At 35.8% G+C, this 13289-nt stretch overlaps 2 protein-coding genes across 2 annotated transcripts; both read left to right on the forward strand.

The window, feature by feature from the left end:
• The first annotated feature begins 926 nt into the window (after nt 1–926).
• Nucleotides 927–3975, forward strand: LOC141777459 (protein THEM6-like). The gene is made up of 3 exons (XM_074651722.1): nt 927–1046; nt 2964–3471; nt 3557–3975. Exons 2-3 carry the CDS (start codon nt 2968–2970, stop codon nt 3662–3664), a joined length of 612 nt encoding a protein of 203 aa, XP_074507823.1. The 5' UTR covers nt 927–1046; nt 2964–2967; the 3' UTR covers nt 3665–3975.
• A 2289-nt stretch (nt 3976–6264) lies between these two features.
• Nucleotides 6265–9280, forward strand: LOC141777424 (protein THEM6-like). Its single transcript, XM_074651653.1, has 3 exons — nt 6265–6586; nt 7897–8401; nt 9096–9280. Exons 2-3 carry the CDS (start codon nt 7901–7903, stop codon nt 9201–9203), a joined length of 609 nt encoding a protein of 202 aa, XP_074507754.1. The 5' UTR covers nt 6265–6586; nt 7897–7900; the 3' UTR covers nt 9204–9280.
• Nucleotides 9281–13289: the final 4009 nt, after the last annotated feature.

The raw sequence follows: 13289 nt of genomic DNA on the forward strand, positions 1-13289 counted from the left end.
AACTTTCAAATAGTTCTATATAGTATAAATAGTATATAGATAGTAAAACATTACAATTTGGAAATACAATATGTTACATTTTTAATTTACATGAGACAGTTTGTGAAGTTTATAAACTCTGTCACATGCACATTAAAATAGTTTGGGTGATAGCTTAAAGTGACAATCATAAAACTGCAAGACACTCAGTCCTGGCTTATAATAAAAACTGTTGAAGATGAAAACATAAAGGTAAAAATTCTAAGATTGATATTAATTTGATGATTCTTTTCCAAATAGGACAGATGATGGCTCACTAAGACTCAGTCAGTAGTTAGGCTTCAGCTTTTCACATTTATCTCCAGTACGTGACTTACATGAACTGAATAATTAATACGGTATTATTGTTAGGTGTTAGTAATATTAAATTATTTATTTATTATAATAAGCTATTATATATTAAATAATTATAATCTATATATATTAGATTTTAGATATATTGATTATAATTATATATATGTATGTATATATATATTTATATATATATATATACAAATATACATACATATATGTATATGTATGTATATATATACATACATATATATGTATGTATATATATGTATACATATATACATATACAAATATACATATATACATATATATGTATTATCATTATTATTATATCATTAATTGTACATACTATGAAACCAATCACAGCTGCCCAGTCTGCCTCTACGTCACGCCCCCAAACAAGAGAGGAAATGAATCACTTCAAATTAAATTTCCTCGAATTAAGAAAACAATATTAAAGGCCTACACGCTATACTAAAGGGTCATTTCACAACATTCTAAACGGATTCCTTAAAATATAAATCCTGTCATTCATGTCTGTACGCTTTGTTCCCGATTTAACGTCGAAAACACCTGCTCCAGCTTTTATTTTGAAGGCTTTATAGCCGGAAGTGTATTAAACAGTGTATGTAGAGCTTCCGGTTTTCCACACACACACGCACAGTGCTGGATTGAATGTTGTCGACTCTGCAAGTCTGAGTGGAAACACACAGCAGGTGAGTTTCACTGGATTTCTCATAAAAGTCTAAATCATTATTGTCTTTACTTTGTCATTATTAAGTTAAACTCTTGTCTGACAAAGCAGTACTTTCAGACTATAGTACCAACTAGACTAAAGGCAGTAATTTCATGTCCACTAGTTCTGCAGTCATGGCACTGATCTCTTTAGTTAATTATTATTAAATACGTTTTTATGTCGCTAGCAATAATCTCAGAGTTGGCATAGCCTTGGTAACAACACCTTTAGTGGGTGTGATTAGTGTATATAATATGTTTTAATCTTTTGCTCTGAACTGATCATGCACTGAGGTTGAGAGCAGCAGCACCTGTCTTTCCTGCAGAACCTGTTCACACAAATCAGTTCACAGGTATCCTCCTGAAAACTTCCTTTTGAAACAGTCAAGTTGAATGTCAATGGATCGGTTATCTGTGTTGTGTTTAATGCCAAATAATGGAAGACTTACCTTCAGGATGGGCCACAACTTTCATGTCAACACAAAGATAAGATAAGATATTCCTTTATAAGTCCAGCAGTGGGGAAATTTGCAGTGTACAGCAGCAAAGGGGATAGTGCAAAAAACAAGATCTAAACAAAGTGTAACAAAATATGAACCATTTAAATAGAAGGGAGAATAAAAAAGGAGCAGTATATACAGTGGAAAATGATATTGCACAGTATGAATTACACCTGAGTAGTACTGATGTGGTCTACTGGGAGCAGTAAGGGGAGTTAACCTTGGATTAAATCCATTAAAACACACCAACATACTGCAAGTTTATGTGGTTGAAACACCACACAGTCTTTCCTCTTACTTTTCTCAGAAACATTAATTGAAATACAAATGCCTGGATAAAAAAAAGATGAGAATTATAATAATAATCTTTATTTATGGAGCACTTTTCAAAGCCCATGTTACAAAGTGCTTCACACAGGCATGCAAAAAAAACAGACATGTCATAAAATAATTATTATAAACATTATTTAAAAGAAATAAAAGACAGTTCAATTACTTGCCTTATTATTATTGGCCATTATAAAAATCAATCACTGTGATCTAATGGGCATTGAAGTGAGTCTTAAGCAGATACAGAGCCCCTGTTTGCCATTTGTGTTTCTGAACCAATCAGACTATTATTTGCTATAACACCATTTAGAAAAAATGCAGATTAATTAAAAAAAAAATACCCTTTTAAAGCCAGAAAATCTGAGACAAATTTGGACAAATTATTCTCTCATACTACTGAGAGGTTCACAAATGCCTTTTTCCTGGAGAAATGTTCCCTTAGAACTGCCAGTCAAAGCAACACATCAGAAACCAATAACAGCTAAAACATGCAACAATGCAAATTGGGCATTAATCTAAGAAATAGAATATTTATATAGCGTTAATAGTAGCTGATATTAAGATTGTTACTTTGTCATTTTCTTTTATGTAATGTAGCAATATGATGAGTACAAGCTGTGGAATAATTCATTAAGATTAGTTTTTCACTTTTACTTGTCGTAAAAACATTTTTTAGTTTTTTTTTATTTCTTAAATAACTGGAATCAAACACCATAACTATCATACATCTACCTCAGCTTGGCTTATTTAATTATACACATCAGATGGTGCGGCAGTAGCTCAGAGCGTGGGGACTTGGTGGGGACTTGGCGGGGATTAGCTGGTTCAAGTCCTCGGACGGACCAAATAGGGGTGCCCGAGGTGCCCTTGAGCAAAGTGCTGTATCCCCAAACTGCTCCATGGGCAGCTGTATAGTAGCTCCCCACTGCTCCTAATACTAGGATGGTTTAAATGCAGAGATTAAATTCACTGTGTGTGCTGTGCTGTGTACAATACAATGTGTGACAATTAAAGCTGATTTACATTTACATCAAAGTAACCCCACTGCCTTCTCTGTCCTTTCTCCAGAGAGATGTGGTGGGTGCTGTGGGTGCTCGCCGCCTTGCTGGCTCTCTTCTCCACTTTTGATGTGTGGTACTTCCTCCGGGTAGCTGCTGTGGTCCTTCGAGCCTGGTTCCAGCCTCCAATCTGGGACGTCACAGCAGAGCAGATCCGAACAGGCCGGGTCACTTCCAATGACATCGACATGTGCCACATGAACAATGCTCGTTACCTGCGGGAGTGTGACTTTGCCCGCATCTCTCTCTACATGCGTAACGGTGTGTTCAAGGCACTGCGAGCACTCAAAGCTACAATGGTAGTGGGGGCCACCACCATCCGTTACCGCAGGGCTCTGTATATAGGCGAGGGGTACGAGCTGCGGAGTCGCATCGTCACTTGGGATGACAAAGCTTTTTTCCTGGAACAGAGATTTGTGTCAACAAAAGATGGGTTGGTGTGTGCAGTAATGTACTGCAAGCAGAGCATCATACGCAGCAGCCCAGACAAGATCTTGGAGCACCTGTGTAAGCGGAAGGTAAGGAATTAATGATTAAACACACATGCAAATTTGACTCCGATAATTGAAATCAAACATTGAGTCTATGGTGTGCTTCTTGCAGGTGGAGTGCCCTGAGTTTCCGGAGGACCTTCAGCACTGGGTCAACTTCATCTCCGCCAGCAGCCAGACCCTCAGAGCCGAGAGTGGACTGGAGGAGAAGAACAAATAAGACATTACGTGGACAACTTTAAGATTGGCTTTTTGTGAAACAGCTAATTCACCAGCTCAGGATTAAAAAAGACATTTGTCTTCTGTTCAGAATTACTTGACTTAAACACACTTGTGCCTACTGCACACTAAATTAGCTTTACTTGGAGCCCAATTCTTACCTATGTCAACACTACAAGAACTAGCACACCAGTTTTGAGAGGCTGGAAATTGATTACTTATTCAATAATAATAATAATAAAGTAATAACATTGTATAAAGTGTATCTTTGTGTACTATGACAGCAATAAAACAAATCAGTTTTGAAGCAAATGTGAGACTGTAAAAACAGTTTGTTATACAGTATAACACAGCTAAATCAGTGATAGTGGTCCCAAATCAGAAATAGATGCAAAACAGCAAATGAGAATTTGACCTACGGTATTATAAAAATGAAGAAGTACAGTGACAAGAAAATTGGACTAAATGTAACATCAGACACACAGTTATACTGTCTCTCTGTAGTGGCATATACCAGGTAGAAAGAAACAAATCACCAGAGACGGAGCAACTACACAGTCATTCACGTAGTAAACAGATTCCACAAGAGCAATAAAATACCTAACATTAACAGTGAGCTATAATGTTACATTAGCAACACATTAGTTTAAAGATGCCAACATTTGCTTGGTCACAGATCTGACAAAAGGCTGTAACAATGTCAGTGGTGGTTGCAATAGCAACCCACTACCGGTTGCAAAATACACCGATTTTTGTCTGAGCTCTTAAACGTATTTTTAGGTTTTGTTTCCAACTACAGATCACTTGTTTTTCTTCTGTCTTTATAGCAATACTTTCTGGTGTGATATGTATTTTTATTTTATTTTTATTTAACCTTTATTTAACCAGGTAGTCCTCATTGAGATTAAGAATCTCTTTTGCAAGAGAGACCTGGCCAAGACAGCAGCATTTAAACATACATTAAAGTTTCAGACGCCACAACCTAAAACAAATGCAAAATAAATACATAGCATAATATCATACAAAACACATTAAAATCAAGTGTTTGAAGCCAACGTTAAAGTGAAAATATTCAGAAACACAGACAGCTCCCGATTGACTCTGCTTATAGGTCTTTCATTAATGAAATGTATGATTGGCTGGAATCAAAAATATTTTCTCTCCCCCATTTTACTAGAAAGTATATTTCATTTACTTAATGTATTTTTGTATTTTTTTTAATCCATAAATATATTAAGGACCCTTATTGGTGTTTTTTTTAATGAGAGAACTAGCACTGTGTTGCATATGAAAAGGAAAACAGCAGAAAAAAACAGTTATTATAAGAGACCCTTTAGCTGTTTTAATTTATTATTTATTGTCTTTTATAAGTTATAATTCTGGTTGCATTGTGTGCTCCATTTTCTGAAGAATTAGCATCATCATATCCATATGTTGTTTTTCTACTTTAATAAAAAAAAATATCTATCAAACCAGACACTGTAGGGGTTAATTAACTCCAGAAGATGGCAGTGATGCACCACAGAATGCCAGCTGCAGTTAAAACCTCAAAGAAGAAGAAGAAGAAGAAGAAAAATTTGTGCTAAGACTGCACATATATATTATTCTATTGGGTTCCAGCACATGAGGGGGTGAAAGGGAATGAGTTTGCAGATAAACCAGCAAAAAGATCACTGCAAAAGAAAACAACAGTACCAGTTTTACTTGGGAAAGGAGAAGGAAAAGCGGTGATTAAAAGGAAAGGAGTGGAGATATGGCAGAAAAGATGGGAGGAGGACCAGAAAGGAAGGGGATATATTTCAGAATACAAAAGTCGGTCATAACAAAGAAATATTAAGAAAGGAACAGAAGGGAAGAAATCATCATAACAAGACTCAGACTGGATCACACAGGTCTTAATGGTACTTTGGCTTTAGTGGGGGAAAAGGAACAGTGACAAGTGTGGGGGATTGTGGTGTCAAAGGAAATGTGCAGCATATCCTAATTAATTGTAAAAAGCTAAAACTATTAATGTTATTATTAATGTTCTTAGGAGACACAGGATTGGTGGGTAGAATTTTTTTATTTCATTTTTTTATTTCATTTTTTTATTATTATTATTTCAAAATGACTAGTATACATAGTAACAGCAGAAATCATTAAAACATTTACATACAGAAGAAGCATAGCGAAAACGTAAACAAAGAGCTGTGCCAAACATAAAAGGACAACAGAAATTAAACAAAACCAACATAAAAAAAACTAATTAATTAAAAAAAATTAAAAACACGCGAGAGTATGACAATAATTTCCCTTAAAAACTTTAAAGATATTGCATACATTCATTGTTTTCATTCCTTTTTTTGTTTTGTGAGGAAGAAATTGTTGACAGATAAAGATCCATTTCCTTCATAAATACAAAGAAGTTAGGCTTTTTTTTGGGTAAATCTAAACCTGTGAATGTGGAACTTTGCGAGAATTCAAATTAAATTAATAAGAAAAAATGCATTACTGTCTTTGTCACTGTAATCATAGCAACCAAATATAATATTTCTCAAATATAGTGCAAAATCTAAATAACAAGTATAAAATTATTGACATCTTTCCACAATTCACATGTAAATCTACAGGACCAGAATAAATGAGAGCAAGTTTCAGGATGTGATTCGCAGAAGGAACAATTTACATCTATGTCACTCTTTAACTTGTGAGTGGGTAGAATATAAGAGTAGCAGTAATGTGTAAAATGACATGATGTTACACCCTCTTGTACAGTAGGTGGCGGTAAGAATGCATAAAGTTGGTTGCGATCCGCCAGTAAACTGAGAGAGGAAGAAGAAGTAGTGTCGTCACAGACCCGGTAGTCATGTTCATTCATCCTACCGGTTTCTTCAAGTTACACTGCACATCGCATCCCATGGTAGCACTCTCTTCTGGACGCACGGTGAGTACTACAGACGCAACAACATAACTCTACCGTATTTGTGGTTATTGATTAAATTTTGAGGGTGAGAAAACGTAATATAATAGCGACTTTAACGCGTCCAGAGTATATCTCTATACTGCAAGGCCACATACTGCAGGCAGCTAGCAGCTAGGCTAACAGATTCAGCTGTCACAGCAGGTTGGTTCATCTGAACTGAACTGAGCTGTTCAAGGTTGAAGTGGATGATTATTATGGGGATGTGATGCTTCAATATTTTTAGCTATAATATTAAGCCAGCGAGTGAAAAAACCCCACTAACCTCTTGTTTTTCTACACATCTGCACTGACATTGATGAGGTCAAAGGAGCATTTGATTACATGTTGAGTGTGGTCAAGATTAATTTAGTAAACAGCTTCTTTATGTAAGCTTTTTTTTTTTTTTTTAAGAAAATTTCTCATAGTCATAAACTTTGGAATTGCTATTGTAATATGTGAATCAAAAACTCATTTAAAGGCAACTTCTATAAGTTGCCTTTAAATTAGTTTTTGATTCTTGTCACTGATATGTATTAAAATAGTATATTATTAGAATATAATATACCATGCTATACTTAAAAAAAATAATAATAATATATATGTATGTATATGTGTGTATATATATATATGTATATATATATATGTATGTATGTATATACAGTATATATATACATACATACATATATATATACATGACTTATGTCACATATATGCTATTGTAATATGTGACATAAGTTGCACTTTAAATGAGTTTTTATTGTTGTCACTGATATGTATTAATATAATATATTATTAGAATATAACATACCATACTGTACTTTAAAAAAATAAAAATAAATAAAAAAAAAATATATATATATATAGATATAGATAGATAGATAGATAGATAGATAGATAGATAGTAACTTTATTGATCCCGAGGGAAATTCAAGTTTCCAGCATCACAGTTCCATAGTGCAAAACATGTTAGTAAAAAGGCAGTAAAAAAGTTAATAGTGCAAAGTACAAAAAAATATACCAGATATAAAAATACAAGGAGATGAAGAAAACTGTTAAAACTGAATATAGTGAAAAAGTGAAATGTATATATATATATATATATATATATATATAGTTCAGAAGAAATATATATATTTGATATTGTATTCCATTCTATATTGTGTTATATTTCTGTACTATTGATTTTACTTTCTCTATTCATCTGTATTATTGCTGTCATTGTGCTGCTACAACAACCAAATTTCCCCACTGGGAATCATTAAAGGTTTATCTTCTTTGGACTGTCATTCCAGAGAGATGTTGCTGCTGGTGCTGGGTGCCCTCCTCCTGCTCTTCTGCACTCTGGATGTATGGTACTTCCTACGGGGGGCCCAGGTGTTCATCCAGGCGTGGTTCCAACCCAGGATATGGGACTTGCTGGCTGAGCAAAGCATTGATGGCATGGTCCTTCCACATGATTTGGACTACATGGGCCACATGAACAACTCCCGATATCTACGGGAGTGTGACTTTGCCCGCTTCCACCATTACATGCGAAACGGGCTGTTCATAGCCTCGCGCAAACTGGGGGCCAGAATGGTGGTAGGGGCCTCCACCATCCGGTACCGGCGCTCCCTGGCCTTCCGTGAGGCTTTTGAGATTCGGACCAAAATAGTGGGATGGGATGAGAAGGCGTTTTATGTGGAGCAGCGCTTTGTGTCCAAGAAAGATGGTTTTGTCTCTGCTGTCATGCTCTGCAGACAGAATGTGGTGCACTGCAGCCCGGAGACCATCATCGAGTTTGTCTGCAAAAGGAAGGTGAGGAATGGCAAAAAGTATTTGTATGACTGTAGTAGGGCTACAACTGATGATTATTTTCATCACTGATTCATCTGCTTGTCATTATCTCGATTAATCGTTAATCACGTCATAAAACTACTGAAAAATGCGTTACAGTTTCTTAAAGCCCAAAGTGGTGTTATCAAATTGTTGTTTTTTCCCCAAACAACACTCAAGAATATCAAAATATTCAGTTTACTATTGAATAAGACAAATAAAAACAGCAGATTTGCAATGTTGAGAAGCTGGATGTAGAAAATATTTGGTAGTATTGTTTGAGAAATAACTTAAAGGGATAACTGACCATTTTTCCGTCGATGGAATGATTGAATAATCGATCATTTCAGCTCTACTGTTTGGCCTAAAAAGTAGTGAAAAACTGTCCCATCACACATTCTTAAAACCCGAGGTAAATCCTTCAAATGTTATGTTACATTATGTGCAACTAGCTGTCCAAAATCCAAAGATATTCAGTTTTCTATCACACAAGACAAAGAAGAACATCACATTTTGGGAAGCTGAAACCTGGGAATTTTTAGCATTTTTCTTAAAAACAAAAACCTTAAAATGATCAAACTTGTTGCTAATTAACTGTCTGTCAACTAATAGTGTCAGCTCTAGACTGTGACTTTATTCTACTTTGGCGTTCTGCTAACTTTGTGTTGGTGTGCAGATCGAGTGCCCCGAGCTTCCTGAAGACCTCAAACACTGGATCAGCTTCATCTCAGCCAGCAGCCAGGCTCTGAGAGCAGAGAGCGGACTGGAAGAGAAGAACAAGTGAAACCCCACGCCATGACACCATGTGTCATGAGTGTAGGTCCACATATCATTAGCATTGCACGCACAGTATACATACATGCACACAAACAGTTAAACATCGTACTTTAGAGAGTTTTTAGTTGACTTACAAGATTCCATTTATCTCTGTTTTTGGTTCGATCCTTCCTGCCGTATATTTTTTTTTATGATGTGAACAGATATATTGAACTTATGAAAACTTGAACCGTAGGGTATTCCATGTTTTAAAACGCACCGTGCATTGGCATCGTATTGAAAGTTCTCTCAGAATAAAGTGACACAAGAACGTAGCTTTATCCTTGCAGATTATAGGCTGGCATTAGACATCTTCATTTTCATTTTAGCAAAATCCTCGAACTTCAGATAAGCATGTAGAGCGAAATTTAATCTTCCACCGACACCAATGCATGTTTTAAAACAAACATACGATTTTTTTTGTGCCTGTTTCTCTTGATTAGCCGTAGTTTACAGTTATGATCAGAGAATTATTCATTTTTACAAGAAGAAAGTGTAGGTGTGATGAAATACTTGAATGGACATTATGAACATGTACTGACAATTATATTCCCATCAGCATTTTGTATAGAAGTAACCCAAGTGAGTAGACAAACAATCGACCTCAAAGGGAATGTTTGATTTTGAAGGATCATTTAAACAGTACTGTATCGTTCTTTTACCGAATGTCTAATACATGCATTTAAAGGGCGGGCTTTATGATTGGAATTGCATGTAATTTGAAGAGAAGGTGCTCAAATTAAAATTAACAGGCATAATGCTGATATGAGGTTGCTAGCAACTTTTCAAAACCTGCAACGCAAAAGAACCACTGATGTTAGGATGATGCTTGGCCTTTTGAAATGTGGAACCTTCCCTTTAATGCATCAAAGCTTTATTTTGTGACCAAAGTAATGTATTGTTCTGTATGAAGAGGAAACAACCTGTCGAACCTGTTATTTATGTTGTTGATACACTGAAAATTATTTGTTTGAAGATGTTCACTGTCCTTTTATTTTCCGCACTTATATTATTTATGATCTATTGAAATGGGTTAATGTACCAAACTTTATTTATTGTGTTTGTTAATTATTTAAAGGAATTTTAAATTAAAAATGCATTGGAAACTATGTTTCTGTGACTGGGCTTGCCTTTTAAGTGCTTGTTATTCATCAATAACCCGAGCTACTAATGTACTGTGGTTTGTGGTCCTATATTGAAGACCAGTATTTGTACCTCACTAAGTATTTACAGCTCAATAAGGCTACTGGATATGTATATTTGACCAGTACAGTCAGCATGTGAAGTATGTTCTTCAGGAACTCAACAAAATGAAGCGGATGTTTACTCTCCACACACAGCTCTTTTTTACCCCTGAAGTTTCTGTGTTGAAGAATTTGTTTCCTTTTTGGTCAAACTGGATGTCGGTGCCCTGTGGCGTTCCTTGAGATGAAGTTAAATGTACTTTCTTTCCAGAGTGTAGTACATGGCTTTTGGCAGTGGTGGAAAGTGTATATTAAATTATTTCTTTTTCATAATGATTTTAACAAAACATGAGGCATCGTTATAGATTAAACTACCTTTAACAGTATATAAAGTAGTTAACATTAACTCCATCTTGACCAGTTACAACATAAAGATGCTGTTTACACGTTAATACATCAGTAATAATAATGTCTGTTGTAATAAAAGACTTTGAAATGGGATCGGATGGAGGAGCTTTACTTGTAATGGAGTATTTATTTTTAATCTTTCAAAATATACATTAAGTATTACCAGTGGCGGAATAAGTACTCCGATCTTTAGCAATACCACAGTGTAGAAATACTCAGTTACAAGTAAAAGTCAATTATTCAAAATGTTACTTAAGTAAACGTACAAAAATATTACTATCAAATACACTTAAAGTACAAAAAGTAAAAGTACTCATTATGCAGAATGGCAGAAAAATGTGTGATATTGTTGAATTATAGTCATCGACCTTTTACGACACTGTGGTGGCATCAGCCATTTTTTATGGAGTGGTCTACTGGGGCAGCAGCATCCCGGCTGCGGACAGGAAGAGACTAGACAGAGTGATCAGGAAGGCCAGCATCTCGGCTGCGGAGAGGAAGAGACTAGACAGAGTGATCAGGAAGGCCAGCATCTCGGCTGCGGAGAGGAAGAGACTAGACAGAGTGATCAGAAAGGCCAGCATCTCGGCTGCGGAGAGGAAGAGACTAGACAGAGTGATCAGAAAGGCCAGCATCTCGGCTGCGGAGAGGAAGAGACTAGACAGAGTGATCAGAAAGGCCAGCATCTCGGCTGCGGAGAGGAAGAGACTAGACAGAGTGATCAGAAAGGCCAGCATCTTGACTGCGGACAGGAAGAGACTAGACAGAGTGATCAGAAAGGCCAGCATCTCGGCTGCGGAGAGGAAGAGACTAGACAGAGTGATCAGAAAGGCCAGCATCTCGGCTGCGGAGAGGAAGAGACTAGACAGAGTGATCAGGAAGGCCAGCATCTTGACTGCGGACAGGAAGAGACTAGACAGAGTGATCAGAAAGGCCAGCATCTCGGCTGCGGACAGGAAGAGACTAGACAGAGTGATCAGGAAGGCCAGCTCTGTCCTGGGATGCCCCCTGGACCCAGTGGAGATGGTGGGAGAGAGGAGGATGCTAAGCTGTCATCCATGATGGAGAATGACTCCCAACCCATGCAGGACACCATCTCAGCACTGGAGAGCTCCTTCAGCGACAGGCTGCTCCACCCAAAGTATGTGTGCTGGTTGTCAGACTCCACAACCAGCACTGCTCCCAGTAGACCACTTACTTACACACCAAAAACTGACAATAACTGCACTATACTGTATAATGTCTGTGCAATATCATTATCATTATTACTACTAAGGTGTAATTCATACTGTGCAATATTTTCAGGTGGCATTTAATTTCATTCTCACTGTGCAATATCATTTTCCACTTGTGCAATTTTGTTAATAATCTGTTTATTGTCAATACTGTATATACTGCTCCTATTTTTATACTTCCTTATATTTAAATGGTTCATATTTTGTTACACTTTGTTTAACTCTTTTTTACTGTGTTAGCTGATGCATCTTGTTTTTTGCACTATCCCCTTTGCTGCTGTACACTGCAAATTTCCCCACTGTGGGACTAATAAAGGAATATCTTGTCTTATCTTATTGATGCATATAAATACAGTATAAATACATAAAGTCTTATCTTTACTCATAATAATACATCATAATTTATTTGTTGATGACATAACATTTCAAACCTTCTTGTAATGTGTACAGATCCGGACTAATGTGGTCTTGGTTGCGAAAAACATGTGAAATTGCCATTTTTTTAAATGTTTTTTAAAAGTAAAATAACCCAGTTTCACTAATCTAATCTAGTCCAATATTAAACCAAAAGAGCTGCATTACTTGTTGATCTAGACCTGGTCTAAAACATAAAAGGACAACAGAAATGAAACAAAACCAACATAAAATAAAAAATAAATAAAAAAACAATAAAAAATAAATAAATAATAATAAAAAAGACCACGAGAGAGTATGACAATTATTTCACTTAAAAGCTTTAAAAATATTGCATACATTCATTGTTTTCATTGCTTTTTTGTTATGTGAGGAAGAAATTGTTGACAGATATAATTCCAGATACTGTCATTTAAAAAAAAAAAAAAAAAAGATTAAATCCCCTGCTTCCGTTTCCGGTGACGCCTCCGCTCTGATCACGACCCCTACGTTTCACTTCCTGTCAAGAAAGCAGCAGCTCTCTGTCAGAATATCTTTAAAGTTTTTAGGTGAAATTATTGTCATATTCTCTCGTGGTCTTTTTTTATATTATTTATTTACTTTTATTTTTTTTATTTACTTTTTGTTTTTATTAATTTTATGTTGGTTTTGTTTCATTTCTGTTGTCCTTTTTTGTTTGGCACAGCTCTTTGTTTATGTTTTCGCTATGCTTCTTTTGTATGAAAATGTTTTCTGCTGTTACTATTGATACTGTCATTTTTAATAAAAATAAATAAAAAAGATTAAATGCCCTGCTTCCGTTTCCGGTGAGAC

Source organism: Sebastes fasciatus, chromosome 11, assembly GCF_043250625.1.
Source record: "Sebastes fasciatus isolate fSebFas1 chromosome 11, fSebFas1.pri, whole genome shotgun sequence".
In the NCBI taxonomy this organism is placed as follows: domain Eukaryota; kingdom Metazoa; phylum Chordata; class Actinopteri; order Perciformes; family Sebastidae; genus Sebastes; species Sebastes fasciatus.

What these genes read in the sequence shown, in the direction of transcription:
- LOC141777424 (XM_074651653.1), top strand. Translation starts at nt 7,901, where the DNA reads ATGTTGCTGCTGGTGCTGGGTGCCCTCCTCCTGCTCTTCTGCACTCTG. An exon ending in AGTTTGTCTGCAAAAGGAAG is followed by an intron (nt 8,402 to 9,095) that starts GTGAGGAATGGC and finishes GTTGGTGTGCAG; the next exon opens with ATCGAGTGCCCCGAGCTTCC.
- LOC141777459 (XM_074651722.1), top strand. Translation starts at nt 2,968, where the DNA reads ATGTGGTGGGTGCTGTGGGTGCTCGCCGCCTTGCTGGCTCTCTTCTCC. An exon ending in AGCACCTGTGTAAGCGGAAG is followed by an intron (nt 3,472 to 3,556) that starts GTAAGGAATTAA and finishes TGCTTCTTGCAG; the next exon opens with GTGGAGTGCCCTGAGTTTCC.